Source organism: Chiloscyllium plagiosum, unplaced genomic scaffold, assembly GCF_037043375.1.
Source record: "Chiloscyllium plagiosum isolate Xiang-an unplaced genomic scaffold, Cpla_swu_hap1 HiC_scaffold_44, whole genome shotgun sequence".
NCBI lineage: Eukaryota > Metazoa > Chordata > Chondrichthyes > Orectolobiformes > Hemiscylliidae > Chiloscyllium > Chiloscyllium plagiosum.
In genome coordinates, this window is record NW_028270182.1 from 7,109,353 (window position 1) to 7,132,631 (window position 23,279).

General features: G+C 51.5%; 1 protein-coding gene across 1 annotated transcript; it reads right to left on the reverse strand.

Annotated features, from left to right (window-relative positions):
• Positions 1 to 5,705: 5,705 nt before the first annotated feature.
• lamtor4 (late endosomal/lysosomal adaptor, MAPK and MTOR activator 4) lies at positions 5,706 to 18,598 on the reverse strand. The gene is made up of 4 exons (XM_043683485.2): positions 18,525 to 18,598; positions 10,774 to 10,854; positions 9,809 to 9,926; positions 5,706 to 6,263 (listed from the first exon to the last, which is right to left on the reverse strand). Exons 1-4 carry the CDS (start codon positions 18,525 to 18,527, stop codon positions 6,166 to 6,168), a joined length of 300 nt encoding a protein of 99 aa, XP_043539420.1. The 5' UTR covers positions 18,528 to 18,598; the 3' UTR covers positions 5,706 to 6,165.
• Between the last annotated feature and the right edge of the window lie 4,681 nt (positions 18,599 to 23,279).

Below are 23,279 nucleotides of genomic sequence, written 5' to 3' on the forward strand. Positions count from 1 at the left end.
GCATCAGCCATGATTGAATGGCGGAGCAGGGTTGGAGGGGCCGAATGAGTCTCTGTTTACTGCACAATCCTGCCCAGTGCTGTGGCCTCACTCCAGATGATCCAGTTGTGAACAGAGTGGGCAAAGTGTTCAGTGGCTTCTCAAACCCCGCCCCGAGCCAACCAAGGAACAGGAGCGTTAAAAACAAAGGTGTGATGGCCTCCTCGCTAATCCCATGGACCTGAATATTTGTGGTGGTGGGTGGTCACCCAGGATATTAAGTTGTTTGATGTTTTATTTTTTTTTTACCTTGCTAATGTGATGATGTGTCTGTACTTACGATTGATAATCAGCGTCTTTTTATTTTGTTTCGGAAAGTGAATTTGCACTTGAGTTCTAACACTGAGCTGTGAATGTGAGTTACGATCACTGATCTGAGCGTCCCTCGATCCGAGTGCATGCTCACACACACACACAGCTGCCCAACACCAGTGTTGTCCTGACCAACAAGAGAGATGCCAACGTACGATATGAGCCGATCAGGGATTGCCTCTCGTCAGTCAATGTCCTTTTTTTTAACCCTACAGTATTCTGCTACCTTGTCCCGTGGTGCTCACACAAACCCTGGCCTCTGCTGCCTGTACCACTGTGGAGAGATTTGCCCAAAGCCAAGGAGGTGGGACATGTGGCCTGGCTTCCTAAATCTGTTTAGAAATTAGGGTGCTCTCATTTCAGAGAGGGGGAGTGAGGGGAGAGATGTGTATCTCTGAGGGGCATGCATCTGAAACTCTTACTCCAGTGGGAGAGGCAGGGTCCTTGGAAAGATTTCAGCCAAACGTTTGACCAACGAGGGTCTCGGGGATGAACAGGAAAGTGGGGGTCGAGGCCACAGTCAGATCAGGTAGCAGCATCGAGGAGCTGAATGCCCTGTTGCTGCTCCCAGTTACGCTCACAATTTGAGAGACCCTCTCCCCTCCCTGCCCACCCCCATCTCCTCTTGCCCCTCACCATGGACACTGAGGTGGTCCCCTGAGCGAGAGTGTTGCTGGGATCGGAGGGGGTTAGGTACGCCAGGCCAGTTTCTCGGGGACTGGGTTCTGTCTGGTGACCCCAGGGTCGCCAGTGCAGTGGGGCTGGGTGCTTTCACTGGAGGGGGAGGGGAGAAACGGTGCAGCCAGTCAGGAAGCGAGAGCGAGACTGGGCCTGGCTGCTCTGCCTTTGCTTTGAGGAGCCCTCACAGTAAAGGGGCCCCTCCCTCGGTGCACACACTCCGTGTTGTTCCCTGGTGCCTCTGAAACCAGTGCACTACCCCAGAGGTTTCACACCCTCCTTCCCGAATCTCTGGTGCAGGAGGGCCGAAGGTAACAGTTCACCGGCCCCTTTGCCCGTGCACGCAAGTCCTTCCCCAGTCTCTTCTCCCCCCCCCCCCCCCCCACCTCAGGGCCACAGCTCACTGTCGTGTCTGGAGAGCTTTGTATTTGAACAGAGCCCAAATGCCAAACAGGAGCAGAGATCCCTCGTGTTCTGAACAATGATCTGTACCAATCCAAGAAACCCCTGAGGTTGAGGAATAAGGGTGGGAGTCAGGAAAATCTGAGATCTCCTCAGATCGCCAACAGTCCCAACGTTGCTCTGGTTTCCCCTGCCAATCCCCAATCTCGGGGGGGTTGGTCAGAAGGACCCAACTACACTGACCTCTGAAAGATTACCCCATCCCCCAGATGCACATAGAGGGTGTGAGGAGAGCTAACAACAGCGAACAGGGTGGTGGGGGGGGGGGGGGGGGAGGAGTACCTGGGGCCTAGACTCAGGCCACATCCTTCCCACAACGTGAGCACCTTCCCTCAGAAAGCACGGTCCCCACTCGCAGACCGTGGTCGAGCAAAAGGATGTGTTTGCTGCAGCAGTCCAGGGTTCAGCCATTTTTAGTGAGATCACTCCCATCAGCTACCTCTGGGAAGCCCTTGCGCTGAGATACTACGATTGGAATAATTGCAGGAATCCAGGCTAATCCAGAGCCAGTGGTCAGGTGAAGCAGTTCTCATGTTCTCCTTTCCCCAGTTCCAATCGCAGTGTTTATAAGGAAATAAACCTATTACCGTGGACTACACTACTGAAGCAAGTACACTGTATACTTGAAAGGATCTGATCTCCCCAAAAAGCATGAGAGAACAGGCTTTCGGTACAAAGACTTTTATTTTAAAAAGAGATACGTTTGATGATAGAATGCACTTTATTTAAATGTAACTTATTCACTGTGTGATATTGTTTTAATATTGGGAAAACTGGAATGTTTTGTGTATGTCTGATGTTTTCTCGAGCCGCTGTGTTTACTGTCACAGAGGGAGGAGGGTCAGGGTGTTGTAACAATCAGTGTCACTACAGAGAAATCCCTTCCCTGCTGCCTCCCTATGGGGTGATTTAAGAGGGCAGTGCTGCTTGCTGAACCTGTCCTAACTGCTCGTGTGTTCTGGTCATGGTATGTCGCACTGTTGGAAATAAATGCCTGTTCATCACCTGGATGTTTTAAGCTTAGTTTATTCTACGCTGCTTCCAGATATAGAAATGCTGTCGCTACAAGAGCAAGTCAGAGGCAGCAGGGGGGCAACTCACCTCCTGACTGCCTCCACAGCCTCTCCACCTTCCACAGGGCCTGCTCATTCCATACATGTACCACCCTCTGTGTGAAAACGTTGCCCCTTGAGTCTCTTTTATATCTTTCCCCTCTCACCCTAAACCTATGCCCTCTAGTCCTGGACTCCCCGACCCCAGGGAAAAGACTTTGTCTATTTACCCTATCCATGCCCCTCATAATTTTGTAAACCTTTATAAGGTCACCCCTCAGCCTCCGACGCTCCAGAGAAAACAGCCCCAGCCTGTTCAGCCTCTCCCTGTAGCTCAGATCCTCCTACCCTGGCAACATCCTTGTAAATCTTTTCTGAACCCTTTCAAGTTTCACAACAACTTTCCGATAGAAAGGAGACCAGAATTGCATGCAATATTCCAACAGTGGCCTAACCAATGTCCTGTACAGCCACAACATGACCTCCCAACTCCTGTACTCAATACTCTGACCAATAAAGGAAAGCATACCAAACGCCGCCTTCACTATCCTATCTACCTGCGACTCCACTTTCAAGGAGCTATGAACCTGCACTCCAAGGTCTCTTTGTTCAGCAACACTCCCTAGGACCTTACCATTAAGTGTATAAGTCCTGCTAAGATTTGCTTTCTAAATTAAACTCCATCTGCCACTCTTCAGCCCATTGGCCCATCTGGTCAAGATCCTGTGGTAACCCACGGTAACCTTTTCCACTGTCCATTACACCTCCAATTTTGGTGTCATCTGAAACTAACTATACCTGTTATGCTCACATCCAAATTATTTATATAAAAGACTAAAGGTAGTGGACCCAGCACCAATCCTCGTGACACTCCACTGGTCACAGGCCTCCAGTCTGAAAAACAACCCTCCACCACCACCCTCTGTCTTCTACCTTTGAGCCAGTTCTGTATCCAAATGGCTAGTTCTCCCTGTACTCCATGAGATCTAACCTTGCTAATCAGTCTCCCATGGGGAACCTTGTCAAACTCCTTACTGAAGTCCATATAGATCACATCTACCACTCTGCCCTCATCAATCCTCTCTGTTACTTAAAAAAAACTCAATCAAATTTGAGAGACATGATTTCCCACGCACAAAGCCATGTTGACCATCCCGAATTAGTCCTTGCCTTTCCAAATACATGTACATTCTGTCCCTCATGATTCCTTCCAACAACTTGCCCACCACGCACATCAGAGTCACCGGTCTATAGTTCCCTGGCTTGTCTTAACCCCCATAAACAGTGACACCACGTTTGCCAACCTCCAGTCTTCCAGCACCTCACCTGTGACTATCGATGATACAAATATCTCAGCAAGAGGCTCAGCAATCACTTCCCTAGCTTCCCACAGAGTTCTCGGGTACACCTGATCAGGTCCTGGGAATTTATCTACCTTTATGCGTTTCAAGGCATCCAGCACTTCCTCCTCTGTAATCTGGACATTTTGCAAGATGTCACCATCTATTTCCCCACATTCTATATCTTCCATATCCTTTTCCACAGTAAATACTGATGCAAAATACTCGTTTAGTATCTCCCCCATTTTCTGTGGCTCCACACAAAGGCTGCCTTGCTGATCTTTGAGGGGCCCTATTCTCTCCCTGGTTACCCTTTTGTCCTTCATATATTTGTAAAAACCCTTTGGATTCTCCTTAATTCTATTTGCTAAAGCTATCTCATGTTCCCTTTTGCCCTCCTGATTTCCCTCTTAAGTATACTCCTACTGCCTTTATACTCTAAGGATTCACTCGATCTATCCTGTCTATACCTTTCATATGCTTCCTTCTTTTTCTTAACCAAACCCACAATTTCTTTAGTCATCCAGCATTCCCTATATCTACCAGCCTTCCCTTTCACCCTGACAGGAATATACTTTCTCTGGACTCTCATTATCTCATTCCTGAAGGCTTCCCATTTTCCAGCCGTCCCTTTTCCTGCCCCCAATCAGCTTCTGAAAGTTCTTGCCTAATACCGTCAAAATTGGCCTTTCTCCAATTTAGAACTTCAACTTTTAGATCTGGTCTATCCTTTTCCATCTCTATTTTAAAACTAATAAAATTATGGGGTTGCTGGCCCCAAAGTGCTCCCCCACTGACACCTCAGTCACCTGCCCTGCCTTATTTCCCAAGAGTAGGTCTAGTAGGTACACCCACATACTGAATTAGAAAATTGTCTTGCACACACTTGCAAGAAATTCCTCTCCATCTAAACCTCGAACACGATGGCAATCCCAGTCTGTGTTTGGAAAGTTAAAAACCCCGACCACAACCACCCTATTATTCTTACAGATAAAAGATCTCCTACAAATTTGTTTTAAACCTGGGGTAGTAACTGCAAATGATAGCAATGTGCCTTTATTAACACAGAGGCCCATTGGCTCAGTGGTTCGCACTGCTACCTCACAGCAACTGTGTAAGCTCAACACAGATTGTTTGGGTGCTCCAGTTTCCACCCACTGCCCAGGGATGTGCAGGTTAGGGTGGATTGGCCGTGCTAAATTGTCCCATAGTGCCCAGGGATGTGCAGGTTAGGGTGGATTGGCCGTGCTAAATTGTCCCATAGTGCCCAGGGGATGTGCAGGTTAGGGTGGATTGGCCATGCTAAATTGTCCCATAGTGCCCAGGGATGTGCAGGTCAGGGTGGATTGGCCGTGCTAAATTGTCCCATAGTGCCCAGGGGATTTGCAGGTTAGGGTGGATTGGCCATGCTAAATTGTCCCATAGTGCCCAGGAATGTGCAGGTTAGGGTGGATTGGCCGTGCTAAATTGTCCCATAGTGCCCAGGGATGTGCAGGTTAGGGTGGATTGGCCGTGCTAAATTGTCCCATAGTGCCCAGGGATGTGCAGGTTAGGGTGGATTGGCCGTGCTAAATTGTCCCATAGTGCCCAGGGATGTGCAGGTTAGGGTGGATTGGCCGTGCTAAATTGTCCCATAGTGCCCAGGGATGTGCAGGTTAGGGTGGATTGGCCGTGCTAAATTGTCCCATTGCGTGTGCTTCCCTGGTCGTTCTGGGTTTGGAGAGATTGCAAGTTTGGGGACATACTTTCCACATCTGCAGCCAAAATATTTGCCCCTCCCCGCAACATCAGCCTCGATGGGAACAAGAAAAAACAATGGAAATCATGTGTGTATCACAAGTTTATTGTGACTTAAACACCGCAAGTTACAAGGTAAGAAAGAACAGTGGGTTCCACAGTACAGTAACTGTCTAAATTTCTACCACTCGCTCCTCCAACTGGAAGGCAATACACGATGGAGAAAGAGTCTGGTGGGATTTAGACCAATGCATTTTGAAGTACTTTTTTTTAAACTGGTTAATGCAAAAAAAAATTGAGGGGAAGAAAAATAATTTAGTCGAATAGCTTCACAGTTTCAGTGATTGTCAAACCGTGCGAAAGGAGTCATTGAGAAGATGTGCCACGTTATGTTGAAGTTCTCGCTGCCCGATTGTGAAGGAGTGAGCTGCTCCGAAACAGAGTTCAAGAGTCACCGCAGGAAACAAACTGATGTCCAAAGTCTGCAGGAAACATGATCCACGCCGTCAGGGACAGGAGCAGCTCCATCACTCGCTCTCTCACCGTCACACCTCAACCGCCTCGTGAGGATTATTGTGCCTTTTCACCACAAACACTTTCTGACCAGAGATTGTTGCCATGTATGTGTGCTCTCCGAATACCACTGCAGGCGACAGAGTCCTGTTAGAGTTAGTGCCCAAGTGCTGACCCTACCTTTACAAGCCCTCTCACTCAACCCGTTACCACAGGATACATGGACAAGATTAGCCCTCCTGCCTTCCCCATCTACCTGTTCTGCCTTTCAACTAGATTGTGGCTAATTTTCCCCTTCCCCGTCAGTTTCCGCACACTATCCCCTTAATCTGCTAATATCTTTAATAGGTGCTAAACAAAAGGGGTACCGCACTCGGTAAATAGCAAATTGATCCCACTTTTGGGAGCGATCTCTTGCCCACATTATCAGGTCTATAAGATGCTAAAGGCGATTAACAGAGAAGGAGGAAAGAGGATGGTTCCTCAGGTGAGGCAATGTAGAACGAGAGGTCGTAGCTTCAGCACAAAGGGGCAGCTGCTTTAAAACACAGATGGGGAGGAACTGCTTCTCTCACAGGGTCAGAAACCTGCAGAATTCACTCCCCTGCGGTGCGGTGGATTTTGGGACATTGACTAACTTTGAGTCGTCGTAGAGATGTACACCAACGGAAACAGACCCTTCGGTCCGTCCATGCCGACCAGATATCCCAACCCAATCTAGTCCCACCTGCCAGCACCCGGCCCATATCCCTCCAAACACTTCCTATTCATATCCCCATCCAGATACCTTTTAAATGCTGTAATTGTACCAGCCTCCACCACTTCCTCTGGCAGCTCATTCCATACACGTACCACCCTCTGTGTGAAAAGGTTGCCCCTTAGGTCTCTTTTATATCTTTCCCCTCTCACCCTAAACCTATGCCCTCTACTTCTGGACTCCCTGACCCCAGGGAAAAGACTTTGCCTATTTACCCTCTCCATGCCCCTCATCATTTTGTAAACCTCTATAAGGTCACCCCTCAGCCTCCGACGCTCCAGGGAAAACAGCCCCAGCCTGTTCAGCCTCTCCCTGTAGCTCAAACCCTCCAACCCTGGCAACATCCTTGTAAATCTTTTCTGAACCCTTTCAAGTTTCACAACATCTTTCCAATAGGAAGGAGACCAGAATTGCACGTAATATTCCAACAGTGGCCTAACCAATGTCTTGTACAGCCACAACATGACCTCCCAACTCCTGTACTCAATACTCTGACCAATAAAGGAAAGCATACCAACGCCTTCTTCACTATCCTATCTACCCATGACTCCACTTTCAAGGAGCTATGAACCTGCACTCCAAGGTCTCTTTGTTCAGCAACACTCCCTAGGACCTTACCATTAAGTATATAAGTCCTGCTAAGATTTGCTTTCCCAAAATGCAGTACCTCGCATTTAATCTGAATTAAACTCCATCTGCCACCTCTCAGCCCATTGGCCCATCTGGTCCAGATTCTGTTGTAATCTGAGGTAACCCTCTTCGCTGTCCACTACACCTCCAATTCTGGTGTCATCTGCAAACTTGCTAACTGTACCTCTTATGGTCACATCCAAATCATTTAAGAAAATGACAAGAGGTAGAGAGCCCAGCACCGATCCTTGTGGCACTCCACTGGTCACAGGCCTCCAGTCTGAAAAACAACCCTCCACCACCACCCTCTGTCTTCTACCTCTGAGCCAGTTCTGTATCCAAATGGCTAGTTCTCACTGTACTCCGTGAGATCTAACCTTGTTAACCGGTCTCCCATGGGGAACCTTGTCGAATGCCTTACTGAAGTGATGGATATTTAAATCGGGAACAAGTTGAAAAGTAGTGGACAGGCAGGAACATGGTGTGGAGGCCGAGGTGAGTGTACTAAACGTTACAGCAGGTTTGAGGGGCTACTCCTGCCTCTTAGCACAGGAGAAATGGTGACCTAACGATGTGGTTAACGGGAGCTGATTCTCTACCCAGATCGCACTGCAGTGATAAAATGGGTTAAATCACCATTTACATTTCCCTGGATAAAAACCCATTCAACGTCACATCATTATAAGTCTGATTTACCCGTTAATTAGTTGGTAAACTTTTCTCCATGGAGGGGCGGAGGCTGAGGGGTGACCTTATAGAGGTCTATTAAACCATGAGGGGTGTGGATAGGGTGTATAGATGAGCTCTTTTCCCCAGGATAGGGGAAACCAAACATAGATGGTGGAGGGGGAACGATATAAACGGGATTAAGAGGTACCGTTTTCAGGCAGAGGGTGGTACATGTATGGAATGAGCTGCCAGAGGAAGTGGTGGAGGCTGGTACAATTACAACATTTAAAAGGCATCTGTTGGGTAGAGGAATAGGAAGGGTTTGGAGGGATATGGGCCGGGTGCTGGCAGGTGAGATTAGATTATGTTAAGATATCTGGGCGGCATGGACAGGTTGGACAGAAGGGTCTATTTTCTCTCCATCCCAACATAAACACTTAATGTTCATGGCTTCATCTGTGCTACTGTTGATTTTCCTCACTTTCTTATTTACCACAATGCGCACCCTTTTATAGGCACATAACCAGTTCTCTAAGCCAACACCAGATGGCGCCCAGGGATGTGCAGGTTAGGGTGGATTGGCCGTGCTAAATTGTCCCATAGTGCCCAGGGATGTACAGGTTAGGGTGGATTGGCCATGCTAAATTGTCCCATTGTGCCCAGGGATGTGCAGGTTAGGGTGGATTGGCCGTGCTAAATTGTCCCATATTGCCCAGGGATGTGCAGGTTAGGGTGGATTGGCCGTGCTAAATTGTCCCATAGTGCCCAGGGATGTGCAGGTTAGGGTGGATTGGCCGTGCTAAATTGTCCCATAGTGCCCAGGGATGTGCAGGTTAGGGTGGATTGGCCGTACTAAATTGTCCCATAGTGCCCAGGGATGTGCAGGTTAGAGTGGATTGGCTGTGCTAAATTGTCCCATAGTGTCCAGGGATGTCCGGGTTAGGGTGGATTGGTCGTGCTAAATTGTCCCATAGTGCCCAGGGATGTCCGGGTTAGGGTGGATTGGCCGTGCTAAATTGTCCCATAGTGCCCAGGGATGTCCGGGTTAGGGTGGATTGGCCGTGGTGAATGTGAGGTTCCAGGCTTGGGGTGGCTCTGGGTGGGGTACTGTTCAGTGGGTCGACATGTACTCACTGGACCAAATGTCCTGCTTCCACACTGTAGGGGACACTATGAATGGGAAAGCTGCATCCTGTCTCTCTCCTGCTCACCCCCTCCCCAAATTTAAAAAAAAAAGAGCAGGTTCTCAGGTCTGACTGCAAACTTCAGAGCGGACGGGGCGAGATGTTCTTTGCGTTGGGGAAGGGTTGACTGGCCAAGGTAGGTTGATGGAGCTATGGTGCAGAGCTTGGCTGTGATCTCTTCGAATGGCAGGTCATGGCTGAGTGGCCTTCCCCATCTTTCCCCTCCCTGTCCCCATTAACAAAACAAAAAGGGAAGGGGAGCTGAAATCCCACACTGACCGAGGAGAGCTGCCCATGTGGATGTCGTATTACTGTCCCACAGTGTTCAGGCCATCATCCTCAGCCTGTTCCACGCACAGAAGCACACCACTGCTTCCCGTTCCCCCCCTCAGCTTTCAGTCCCGCCCTGAGGTACAGCGCAGCACGTTAACGTACCTGACATTCTCTTGAAGAAAGGTTCGCTGCTGCCGTTCATGCAGAGTTTGACAGCCGTCTGCATCATGCGCATGATCACTCCCGCAGCGTGTTCATCGTTCTCCATCTCACCTGCTGACTGAACCGAAACACACGTCAGAGAGAGACGTAGGTTAGCAAACACTGCTGCTGCAACCAGCTCACACCTCGGCAGCCAAGAGGCTGCAGCCTGGCTTTAATAAGCGCCATACACCAGGCTGCAGGTCAATGGGCAGCTCTTCGGAAACAGGCCTTCCCTAGTTGGCTAGCTCCTCCTCCTTCCCAACGCGCTCCCCCCCCCTCCCCCCTTACCGGGTGGCTGTCTATTGGCTGTTGGCTCTGAAGGTTCTACAGCTTCCATCTCACACAGCAAAGCTCAAAGTTTCAGGATAAAGTTCCCAAAGGCAACATGATGTCGCACAGTCGGAGGGCCAGCCCCCGAGGGGGCGCCGCCCTGCCGGAGGGCCAGCCCCCGAGGGGGCGCCGCCCTGTCGGAGGGCCAGCCCCCGAGGGGGCGCCGCCCTGTCGGAGGGCCACCTCCCGAGGGGGCGCCGCCCTGTCGGAGGGCCAGCCCCCGAGGGGGCGCCGCCCTGTCGGAGGGCCAGCTCCCGAGGGGGCGCCGCCCTGTCGGAGGGCCAGCTCCCGAGGGGGCGCCGCCCTGTCGGAGGGCCAGCACCGCATTGTCAGAGGGAAAGTGCCGCCCTGTCGGAGGGAGCACGCCTGTCTGCTCCATTTAGATGGCCCTTCCTGGTTGACAGAGAGATGTTGAGTTGATGCCTCAGCTATCCTGCCATTCCTCACACACCTTCTGCTGAGCTCCGACCCATGCCCTAAACCTTTCCCCCTCCAGCAGCAGCCCTCAAACTCCGAGGGGAGTTCCCTCCCCTTTGTTCTTTGATCACACTGTGCCGCGCGCCCCCCCCCCCCCCGCCCTGAGTCAGACTCACAGACAGGACTCCATCTTCACTGATGACAAGGTAACCCAGCTGATCTGGAATCCTTTCCAGGCCTTGTGTCAAAGTCGAAGCCTGGTTACAACAAGGAGAGACAACGTACAGTTAGAGCAGCAACAACGAGGAACAGCATAAAGGCTTGGGTTCTCAGCAACTTTCAATCAAACGAGCTTTATTCTCACTAGTACTCAGAGGAGGAGAGTGAAAACTTTATGAGTTGGCACTAACATACAAAGGTACCTCAGTACACATTCTTCAGTCTAAATCTTCAGGAAAAATAAATTAGGAAAATAAAGAAATAATGAGGTGCAGCATTGCAGTTTGCTGGAATAAATTAGAAACAAAAAGCTTGTGTGACCAGTGGACATTAAGAAAGGTGATGACATTACTGGGGTGCTGAATGGAAAAGAAAATGACAAAGGCTGATCCCAGGCTGCGCGGTAAACGGACATACAGAAATTACAGACCATTCAGCCCACTGACAGAATCAGTGTTTCTGCTCCCCATTAGCCTCAGGCCACCTCCTCTCGCTCTTTCACTTGGGAGGAAAGTTTTTCATGGGATGTGGGTATAGCTGGCTGGACCAGCGTCTGTTACTCACCCCTCCCTGTCCTGGAGGAGGTTTGGCAAGGGGTGGGAGAGACATCACACCGCGGTGTGGGGGGGGGGTGAGACACCGTGGTGTGGGGGGGGGGGGGGGGGGGGGAGAAAGACACCGCGGTGTGGGGGGGGGAAAAGACACCGCGGTGTGTGGGGGGGGGGGGGGAAAGACACCGCGGTGTGGGGGGGGGGGGAAGACACCGCGGTGTGGGGGGGGGGGGGAGAAAGACACCGCGGTGTGGGGGGGGGGAAAGACACCGCGGTGTGGGGGGGGGGGTGAGACACCGTGGTGTGGGGGGGGGGAAGACACCGCGGTGTGGGGGGGGGGGAAAGACACCGCGGTGTGGGGGGGGGGAAAGACACCGCGGTGTGGGGGGGGGGAAAGACACCGCGGTGTGGGGGGGGGGGGTGAGACACCGCGGTGTGGGGGGGGGGGGGAAGACACTGCGGTGTGGGGGGGGGGGGAAGACACTGCGGTGTGGGGGGGGGGGGGGGGGAAGACACCGCGGTGTGGGGGGGGGGAAAGACACCACGGTGTGGGGGGGGGTGGTGAGACACCGCGGTGTGGGGGGGGGTGGTGAGACACCGCGGTGTGGGGGGGGGTGGTGAGACACCGCGGTGTGGGGGGGGGTGGTGAGACACCGCGGTGTGGGGGGGGGTGGTGAGACACCGCGGTGTGGGGGGGGGTGGTGAGACACCGCGGTGTGGGGGGGGGGTGGTGAGACACCGCGGTGTGGGGGGGGGAAAGAGCGGGGAGACACCGCGGTGTGGGGGGGGGGGGTGGGGGTTGGGGGGGGGGGAAGAGCGGGGAGACACCGCGGTGTGGGGGGGGGGGGGGTGGGGGTTGGGGGGGGGGGGAAGAGCGGGGAGACACCGCGGTGTGGGGGGGGGGTGGGGGAAGAGCGGGGAGACACCGCGGGGGGGGGGGGTGAGACACCGCGGTGTGGGGGGGTGGGGGTGGGGGTTGGGGGCGGGAAAGAGGGGAGACACCGTGGGGGGGGGGGGTGAGACACCGCGGTGTGGGGGGGGGTGGGGGTTTGGGGGGGGGGGGAAGAGCGGGGAGACACCGCGGTGTGGGGGGGGGGTGAGACACCGCGGTGTGGGGGGGGGGGTGAGACACCGCGGTGTGGGGGGGGGGGGGGTGAGACACCGCGGTGTGGGGGGGGGGGGGGGTGAGACACCGCGGTGTGGGGGGGGGGGGTGAGTGAGACACCGCGGTGTGGGGGGGGGGGGGTGAGACACCGCGGTGTGGGGGGAGGGGGTGGGGGTTGGGGGCGGGGGGGGGGAAGAGGGGAGACACCGCGGTGTGGGGGGGGGGGGGGGTGAGACACCGCGGTGTGGGGGGGGGTGGGGGTTTGGGGGGGGGGGAAGAGCGGGGAGACACCGCGGTGTGGGGGGGGGGTGAGACACCACGGTGTGGGGGGGGGGGGGTGGGTGAGACACCGCGGTGTGGGGGGGGGGGGGGGGGGGGGTGAGACACCGCGGTGTGGGGGGGGGGGGGGGGGGTGAGACACCGCGGTGTGGGGGGGGGGGTGAGACACCGCGGTGTGGGGGGGGGGGGGTGGGGGTTGGGGGCGGGGGGGGGGAAAAGAGGGGAGACACCGCGGTGTGGGGGGGGGGGGGTGAGACACCGCGGTGTGGGGGGGGGTGGGTGAGACACCGCGGTGTGGGGGGGGGGGGTGGGGGTTTGGGGGGGGGGGGGGAGAAGAGCGGGGAGACACCGCGGTGTGGGGGGGGGGTGAGACACCGCGGTGTGGGGGGGGGGGGGGTGGGGGTTGGGGGCGGGGGGGGGAAAGAGGGGAGACACCGCGGTGTGGGGGGGGGGTGAGACACCGCGGTGTGGGGGGGGGGGGTGGGGGTTGGGGGCGGGGGGGGGCGAGAGGGGAGACACCGCGGTGTGGGGGGGGGGGGGGGTTGGGGGCGGGGGGGGGGGAGAGGGGAGACACCGCGGTGTGGGGGGGGAGAGGGGAGACACCGCGGTGTGGGGGGGGGGGGGGGGGTTTGGGGGGGGGGGGGGGAAGAGCGGGGAGACACCGCGGTGTGGGGGGGGGGGGTGAGACACCGCGGTGTGGGGGGTGGGGGTGAGACACCGCGGTGTGGGGGGTGGGGGTTTGGGGGGGGGGGGGGGGGGGGAAGAGCGGGGAGACACCGCGGTGTGGGGGGGGGGGTGAGACACCGCGGTTTGGGGGGGGGGTGGGGGTTGGGGGCGGGGGGGGAAAGAGGGGAGACACCGCGGTGTGGGGGGGGGGGGGGGTGAGACACCGCGGTGTGGGGGGGGGGGGGGGGGGTTGGGGGCGGGGGGGGAAAGAGGGGAGACACCGCGGTGTGGGGGGGGGGTGGGGGTTGGGGGGGGGGGGGGGGAGACACCGCGGTGTAGGTCCCAGCGACACTGAAGGAACGGCCGATATATTTCCACTTCAGGATGGCGAGGGGAGTGTGCCCACGTACCTGCTGCCCTTGTCCCTCTAGGTGTTAGTGACTGTTGGAGCTCTTTCAAAATCATTTGAATTTAAAACAACGTAAATCAAAAGGGTGTCAGCCCGTGCAAGGGACCAAAGAATCAAACTTTAAACCAACAACATGGAGGTTAAAGTGTCATTTTGATAATGCCCAGAAGCCCCTGCGGTGCCCACACACGTGCCCCAAACACTGCACACTCCCTCCCAAAGTCTCCCGGGCACAGACCCCAACAGTGAACAAGGGAGCAGACCAGCAGTCCGGCCAAACTGTCCTGTCAACCTCCCACTGTCCAAGGTCCTGCTTACACCCAGACAGAGAGCAGACCCGTGACCAGCTCTGGCGGCTGGCCTGCCCTCCTGCTCGCTCTCCATCTCCCGCATTCACCCAGATTCCCACCCCGACCTTTCCCAAAGACAAACAGCTGAAACAGAGAAGCTCTCATTCCCCTCCCTGACACCCGAACCAACCATAACGTACAGACCCTTTACTATCTTAGATCATTCCAGTGCAGTACAAGCCCCTCAGCCCTCTATGCTGTGCTGACCTGTGGAACCAATCTGAAGCCCATCTAACCTACACTATTCCATTCTTGTTCATATATTTATCCAATGACCATTTAAACACCCTTCAAGTTGGTGAGTCTATGACAATTGCAGGCAGTGCATCCCATACCCCCTTCTACTCTGAGTAAAGAAACTACCCCTGACATCTGTCCTTTATCTATCACACCTCAATTTAAAGTTATGTCCCCATACTTGGAAAAAGGCTCTCCCTTGTCCACCCTCTCTAACCCTCTGATTATCTTGTATGTCTCTATTAAGTCACCTCTCAATCTTCTTCTCTCTAACGAAAACAGCCTCAAGTCCCTCAGCCTTTCCTCGTAAGACCTTCCCTCCATACCAGGCAACATCCTAGTAAATCTCCTCTGCGCCCTTTCCAAAGCTTCCACACCCTTCCTATAATGCGGTGATCAGAACTGTACACAATACTCCAAGTGCAGCCGCACCAGAGTTTTGTACAGCTGCAGCATAACATCATGGCTCCGAAACTCAATTCTTCTACCAATAAAAGCGAACATACCGTATACCTTCTTAACAACCCTATCAACCCGGTGGCAACTTTTAGGGATCTACCTGGACACCAAGATCTCTCTGCTCATCTACACTACCAAGAATCTTACCATTAGCCCAGTACTCTGCATTCCGGTTACTCCGACCAAAGTGAATCACCTCACACTTTTCCGCATTAAACTCCATTTGCCACCTCTCAGCCCAGCTCTGTAGCTTATCTATGTTCCTCTGGAACCTGCAAAATTCTCCAGCACTATTCACAACTCCACCGATCTTAGTGTCGTCTGCAAATTTAATAATCCATCCTTCTACCCCCTCATCCAGGTCATTTAGTAACTGAACTCCAGGATGAACATTTCCCATCAACCTGTCATCTTTCAGCTAACCAATTTCTGATCCAAACCACTAAATCACACTCAATCCCATGCCTCCGTATTTTGTGCAGTAGCCTCCTGTGGGGAACCTTATCATACGCCTTACTGAAATCTATATACACCACATCAACCGGGTTACCCTCATCCACCTGTTTGGCTACCTTCTCAAAGAACTCAATGAGGTTTGTGAGGCTCAACCTACCCTTCACAAAACCGTGTTGACTATCCCTAATCAACTTATTCCTCTCTAAATGATTATAAATCCTATCTTTTCCAACACTTTACCCACAACCGAAGTAAGGCTCACTGGTCTATAATTCACTGGTCTATAATTACCAGGGTTGTGTCTACTCCCCTTCTTGAACAAGGGAACCACATTTTCTATCCTCCAGTCTTCTGGCACTACTCCTGTAGACAATGACGACATAAAGATCAAAGCCAAAGGCTCTGCAATCTCCTCCCTGGCTTCTCAGAGAATCCTCGGATAAATCCCATCCGGCCCAGGGGACTTATCTATTTTCACACTTTCCAGAATTGCTAACACCTCCTCCTTATGCACCTCAATCCCATCTAGTCTAGTCGCCTGTTTCGCAGCATTCTCCTCTACCACATTGGCTTTTTCCAATGTGAATAATAATGAAAAGGATTCATTTAGCGCTTCCCCTATCTCCTCTGACTCCATGCACAACTTCCCACTACGATCTTTGTTTGGCCCGAATCTTACTTTAATGATTTTTTTTATTCCTGACATACCTATAGAAAGCTTTAGGGTTTTCCTTGATCCTATCTGCCAATGACTTCTCACGTCCCCTCCTGGCTCTTCTTAGCTCTCTCTTTAGGTCTTTCCTGGCTAACTTGCAACTCTCAATCGCCCTAACTGAGCCATCACATCTCATCCTAACATAAACCTTCTTCCTCTTGACAAGGCATTCAACTTCCTTCGTAAACCACAGCTCCCTTGCTTGACCACTTCCTCCCTGCCTGACAGATACATCCTTATCGAGGACACCCAATAGCTGTTCCTTAAATAAGCTCCACTTGTAATTCTGTCCATCCCCTGCAGTTTCCTTCCCCATCCTATGCATCCGAAATCTTGCCTAATTGCCTTTCCCCCAGTTATAACACTTGCTCTGTGGTATATACCTATCCCTTTCCATCTCTGAACTAAACGTAACCGAACTGTGCTCATGATCACCAAAGTGCTCACCTATCTCCAAATCTAACACCTGGTCGGATACATTACTCAGTACCAAATCCAATATGGCATCGCCCCTGGTCAGTCTGTCTACATACTGTATCAGAAAACCCTCCTGCACACGTTGGACAAAAACTGACCCGTTTAAAGTATTTGAGCTATAATATTTCCAGTCGAGAGTGTAGTGTTGAAAAAACACAGCAGGTCAGGCAGCATTCGAGGAGCTGGAGAATCGACGTTTTGGACATAAGCCCTTTATCAGAAAGGGCTCTCTTGCTCCTATCCAGAATCATCTTTGCTATCCTTTCCTCTACATCTCTGGAACTATTTGGAGGCCTATAGAAAACTCCCAACAGGGTGACCTCTCCTTTCCTGTTTCTAATCTCAGCCCATACTGCCTCAGTAGACGAGTCCTCAAATGCCCTTTCTGCCACCGTAATACTGTCCTTGACTAACAATGCCACACCTCCCCCATTTTACCATTTTCTCTGTTCTTACTGAAACATCTAAATCCAGGAATCTGCAACAACTATTCCTGTCCCTTCTCTACCCATGTCTCTGAAATGGCCACAACATCAAAGTCCCAGGTACCAACCCATGCTGCAAGTTCACCCACCTTATTCCAGCTGCTCCTGGTGTTGAAGTAGACACACTTCAAATCAACTTCTTGCTTGCCGGTGCCTTCTTGCAACCTTGAAACCTCAGTTCTAACCTCACTACGCTCAATGTCCTGTCTACTCAAACAACAATTTCGGTTCTCATCCCCCCCCCACAGAATTAGTTTAAACCCACCCAAGCAGCATTAGCAAATTTATCCCACCCAGGATGTCGGTACCCCTCTGGTCCAGGTGAAGACCGTCCTGTTTGTAGAGGTCCCACCTACCCCAGAAAGAACCAGCAATTAAAATCCAATTTCTTCCAGCCAGTTCAGAGGGTGGGGAATCCTTGGAACGGTCTCCCCAAGAATGCTGTGGAGGCTTAACCACCAAGTGTGTTCAACAAATTTCTAGACGTTGAAGATTTCAAGGTATAACATGCACAGCTTTGGTCTCCTTACTTGAGAAAGGATGTACTGACACTGGGGGGGGAGTTCACTAGGTCGATTCCAGAATGGAGAAGGTTGGCATTTGAGGAGGTATTGAGTAGACTGGGACTATACTCATTGAAACTTAGCAGAGTGAGGGGGGAATCTTATAGAAACATATAAAGTTATTGCATGAAGAGAAGAGAGAAACAGGTGGGGCAGGCCATTTGGCCCTTCAAGCCTGGATTCCTGAAGCAAGATGGCAACGGATATGGACAGCTTCCAAGTGCAGATCTAAGTTTCCTATTTCCTACAATCGTTCAACACTCTAAAAACTTAATAGCATACTTTTAAAAATTACTAATAACTCTTGTTTTATCCATCACTTGCCTGTACCTGTGTTTTTTGTTTTTGCCGCTGTTTACTTGTTATTTACTTATGTATGCTACTTAACTCTGTGATCTGCCTGTAATTGCTCGCAAGACAAAGCTTTTCCCTGTGCCTGGGTACACATGACAATAAATTCAATTCAATTTGGTGCCAGGAATGCCCCCTTTTCCACAGGAATCTCCAAGGCAGGACCCAGCTCCAGATCTGGATTGGAGATATCCTTTTTTTTTTCAGATGCCTCCCTCCCCTTGCAAAGGATTGACACCCCCCACCCCCCACACAAAATCCCCAAAGCAACAGCAGATTGGTGCAAGCTAATGTTAGCTAGAATCAGTGCATTTAGCGCAATGCAAACGATTCGAGGTGGTGCAAATAAATAATTGCAATGTTTGGGTTCAAGCCCACTCGGGTTTTTGTTTTGGCCAGAACCTGTTCCAACTTTAAACAAGGAATGGCCAATGGCCGTGACCTATGACCTCCCGGGGTTGGCCAACCCCGGGAAGAGGGGGAGGGGAGGTTAACGGCTTCGGAAAGCGGCTCCCCCGCCTTGCCCCCGGACAAGGTGGACACCCCGAGTCGGGTCAGGGTGGGTTTCTTACCCCCACCCCCCCCACAGCCCGGCTCGTACTCACCATCAGCACGGAGCCCAGACACCACTTCAGCTTCCGCCCATCCGTCGCCCACGGCCCGCGTCACATGACACTCGCATCCCGCCCGCCGCCGCGTTCTGATTCGCTCGACCCGAGCGTCGCCGGTTTCCGATTGGTCCGACGATCCGTCCGTCAAGCCCCGCCATTGGGGGGGCCGGGCCCAGTCTGAACGCGGCGATTGGACAAAAACCGGTGCGCCATTTAGTTCTGATTGGTCTGAATGATCGTCCATCATCACGCATTTGGCACCCGCCTCACGCCACATGGCTTCGGGTCCACCCCCTTCTTCAAAGGCGATTGGATACTACCTAGCGACTCTACCTCCTGTTTGATCAATACAGCCGTCCATCATCCGTCAAACGACTCCCGCCCCTTACGTCACTGGTGGTTGTACGATTGGGCACACCTCTACGTTTCTATTGGTTCTGGGAGCTGGCAATCAGTTCCACGCGCAGCACCATGCCCCTTTTGTGTATCACATGACTTTCAGTCCCGAACGTCCACTGATTGGATGATACTTGTCCCTCTTCCCGCCCATCGATCGCGCGCCCCGATCACTCACCGATCGAGGCCCCGCCCTCCTGCTCACCAACCGTCGGTCTCGCCCCCACCTGCCTCCCAGCCGATTGGCGGGAAGGGCGTACCTGGCATCCGATTGGTCGAAGTGGATGTCACCCCGCCTGCGTCGTTCACCGATTGGCCGATGCCAATGGACACGCTACACTCCGGTTGGACCGTCTCGCCGTCAATCATCCCGCCCCCCCTCGCGTGGAGACTGTCCGCTTGATGTGGAAAGGGAGGATTCCTCAGTCTCTCACATAACACCACCCTTACGTATTTATTTTTGGCGATAAGTTTTGTTTTTACGAAGTCAGATCGTTTAATACTTTAAATTCCTCTTTCCTGAAAAGACAACGATCACGCTCAATATTTTAGAAAAGTTTGCCAACCGACTCCTCCCCAGCGATGTAAGTATATATGAGGATTCCATTTACCAGAGAGATCCGTTGAGGATCTCAGTGTCAGGGGAATAAAGAAAGCTCGTCTTTTGCTCCTAGTTCGTGTGTCCGTGTACGGAAGTATGAACTTTCACACCTCTTCCCATGCGCACCCCTGTAGGGCGGAATGGTCGCGCCCCTTCTCCGTAGAAGCTCAGCTGGGCTGCACCATCTTGCCCCGTGCGACGGGGGATGCCCGCGTGTTCCTGGCGATGTGTGTGTGTGAGAAGCTGTCCTTCGATCCCCCTAAAAGAGAGTGGTAGAGCCCATTGTACGTGCGAGGGCCATTGGCAGTAAATGGGACTGGACCACCTGCCGTGGGGAGGGCGGGGGAGAGGGGATGAGATGGATGATGATGTGGCTGATGTCCAAGAAAGGGTGCCCATTGTTAGACCTGGACCTTGGGAAGGAGCTGAGCTGCACCAAACCGAATCAGGTACCAGTAGGGAAACGTTTAAGGGACAATCCACAGAGAGAACTATCAACTGGATAGTTCCCATAGAAGACCTAAATTACCCACATGTAGTCATTGAATCCCTGATTTGGACTTTCTCACACTCACAACCCTCCCCCCCCCCCCCCCCCAGACAGACAGACACACACACACAGACACACACACACACACACAGACAAAGACCCACATGCACACACATATATTTTGTGGGGTGAATTTGTACTTGCAGGGTTACATTGTACTTTGCTCAAAAACTGCATGAATTCATGTAAAACTCCGTTATCTCACGTTTTAGATTAGAATCAATCTAAACATCATGGCATAGACAGAGAACACAGGGGGCCAACACCTTCAACATATTGTCTAGCTATCACTCATTGTTAACAGCTAACCCGAGAATGCAACTTTTAAAAAAAAGGTTTTGTGATTTACACATGAAAGAAGTGAAACTATCACGGTATTCTAACAGATGAAAGGCTTAACAGACAATCAACTTTTCAATGTATAATTTCAGTTACATCACACTGCAAATTTTTGCTATAAATTCTGTGTTACGATCGAGCCCTCCACTATCACCTGATGAAGGAGCGTTGCTCCAAAAGCTAGTGTGCTTCCAATTAAACCTGTTGGACTATAACCTGGTGTTGTGTGATTTTTAACTTTATCATCGAATCCCTAGTGTGCAAACAGGCCATTTGGCCCAACTCGCCAAAGAGTATCCCACTCAGACCCATTCCTCTAACCCTATTACTCAACATTTTCCCCTGATCAGTGTCAAGATTAGATTGTACACAGTTAAAAATCACACAACACCAGGTTATAGTCCAACAGGTTTAATTGGACTATAACCTCGTGTTGTGTGATTTTTAACTGTACACCCCAGTCCAACACCGGCATCTCCAAATCAAAATTAGAGTGGTGCTGGAAAAGCACAGCAGGTCAGGCAGCATCCGAGGAGCAGGAAAATGGACGTTTCAGGCAAAAGCCCTTCATCAGATGAGCCACGTGACCTCTGTCCACATTAGGGATTCTATCATTCAACATAAATGGAAACTTTATGTGGATGTGAGGGGCAAGTGTTTGTGGATTAAGTGTGCCGGAGAACTGGTCTGGAGGTTTTTAGTTCTGAGGAGAGGCTGGATAATCCCAGATTGTTTTCACTAGAAAAATGGAGGCTGAGGTCTACAAAATTATGAGAGGTGTAGATAGGGTGGATAGTCAGAGGCTTTTCCCTGGGTGGAAAAAGTCAACTACAAGGGGTACAGGTTCAAGGTGAGAGAGGGAAAATACTTCACACAGAGTTTGGTGGGTGCCTGGAACACAGTGCCAGTGGAGGTTGCAGAACCAGGCATGTCTTGATTAACAGATGAATGGGAAGTGATCAGAGGGATAGAAACTGCCAATGGGCAATAAGTAGCAGGTCTAAATATGGATTAGGAATCAGTACGGGCTAGGTGGGCCGAAGGGCCTGTTCCTTTTCTCCATTGTATTATTGTATAATTATCAAACCTCATTAAGGCCTAAGAAAGTGACATACACAGGTTTTAATTACAGGCAATTGGAAATTGTTTTCTGATAGTTTCTTTCGTGAACTTAGAATTGAATGTGTTCTCCTCACCCTGAGCTGGAAAGGGTTTGGTTCAAGTCCCACCAGAGACCATTGATAAATCAGTGCGTGACACTGTTAGTCACCTGCTCCGAAAATTGAGAAATGATTACAATGTGGGAACAATCTGTCAAATTTTACCATTAGTGATTATTGTTTTGTGTGATGAGGAGTCTGACTCTGATTTTCCCACATTGTGATGCCATAGAAAATGCCACACCCTACATGTTCCAGTACTGCAGCAACACAGGCACATACCTAACGATGCGCAAAATTGCTCAGCTATGTCCTCTCAAGCAGGTCAAATCCAAGCCAGTCTCTGACTGCCATATCTTCAGCAGGTGTCAGAAAAAGTCACCAGAAGGTGCTAGCGACTGGCTCTTACCAATAGTCTGCCCACAATGCTCAGTCTAACTTCATCAGGCCTCAGTATAGCTCCAGTTATAGGCTCAAGTTGAATTACAAAGATGAGTTAACACCAGTGCAATATTTGACAATTGTTATTGAAACTGAAGTTATTGTGGATTAGGAGAAAGCTCTCCACTAGCTGTAGTCATTACCAGACACAATTGTGTCTGCACTGTAGGAATTTTATGATTCTATAATTCCAAATCATTGAATGTTTTCAAGAAGGAGTTAGATTATAGTTCTTAGGGCTAAAGAGATCAAAGGGTATGGGGTAGGAGGGGTGGGGAAGTGAGAGCAGGGCACTGGGTGATCAATCATGATCATATTGAATGGTGGAGCAGACTTGAAGGGCCGAATGGCCTGCTCCTGCTCCTATTTGCTATGTTTATAATATTGGTCTCAGGCCCAAGACTTTTCTGCAGGAGTTCTTTTGAGCAGCCTCCAAGAGAGTTTGTTAATGAAACAGTTCACACCTGCATGCATTCCTCAGACATACTCCTTCCCTCAGTGCAGAAAGACCTAGACAATATCCATGTTTGGCTGGATAAGCAATGAGTTGCATTCACACCACATAAAGTTTCAGGCTGATTCTAACAATAGAGATCATAACCAACACTGTCTGCCCACCCCCAGCCCCACCCATAATGTTTAAATGGCATTACTATTATCTACTGTAACAAATTGGGGTTACCACGCTCCAGATACTTAGGTGGCACAGTGGCTCAGTGGTTAGCACGCTGCCCTACAGCGCTAGGGGCTGGGTTCGACTGCAACCTCGGGCGACTGTCTGTGTGGAGTTTGTACATTCTCCCTGTGTCTGCGTGGGTTTCCTCCTGGTGCTCCGGTTCCCTCCTACAGTCTAAAGATGTGCAGGTTAGATGAATTGACCATGCTCAATTGCCCATAGCGTTCAGGGATGTGTAGGTTAGGTGCACTAATCAGGGGTAAATGTAGAGTAGTAAGGGAATGGGTCTGGGAGGGTTACTCTTTAGAGGGTTGATGTGGACTTGTTGGGCCAAATGGCCTGTTTCCACACTGTAGGGATTCTATGACTCTGTGAAACGATACTGCATCACGCAGATATATGATGTTGCTGCTAGAGTGGATCACACACTGTAATCTGCAGTAACTGGTTCACTTCCTGACTCGCCAAGGCACAAGACAGAAATGGAATGGAGTATCATTTTCCCCAGAGAAGTGCTTCTGTACAAGCTGTCTTACCAGTGCCTGCTGCCTGCTTGTTTAACACTCATTAAGCATCTATGTCCTCC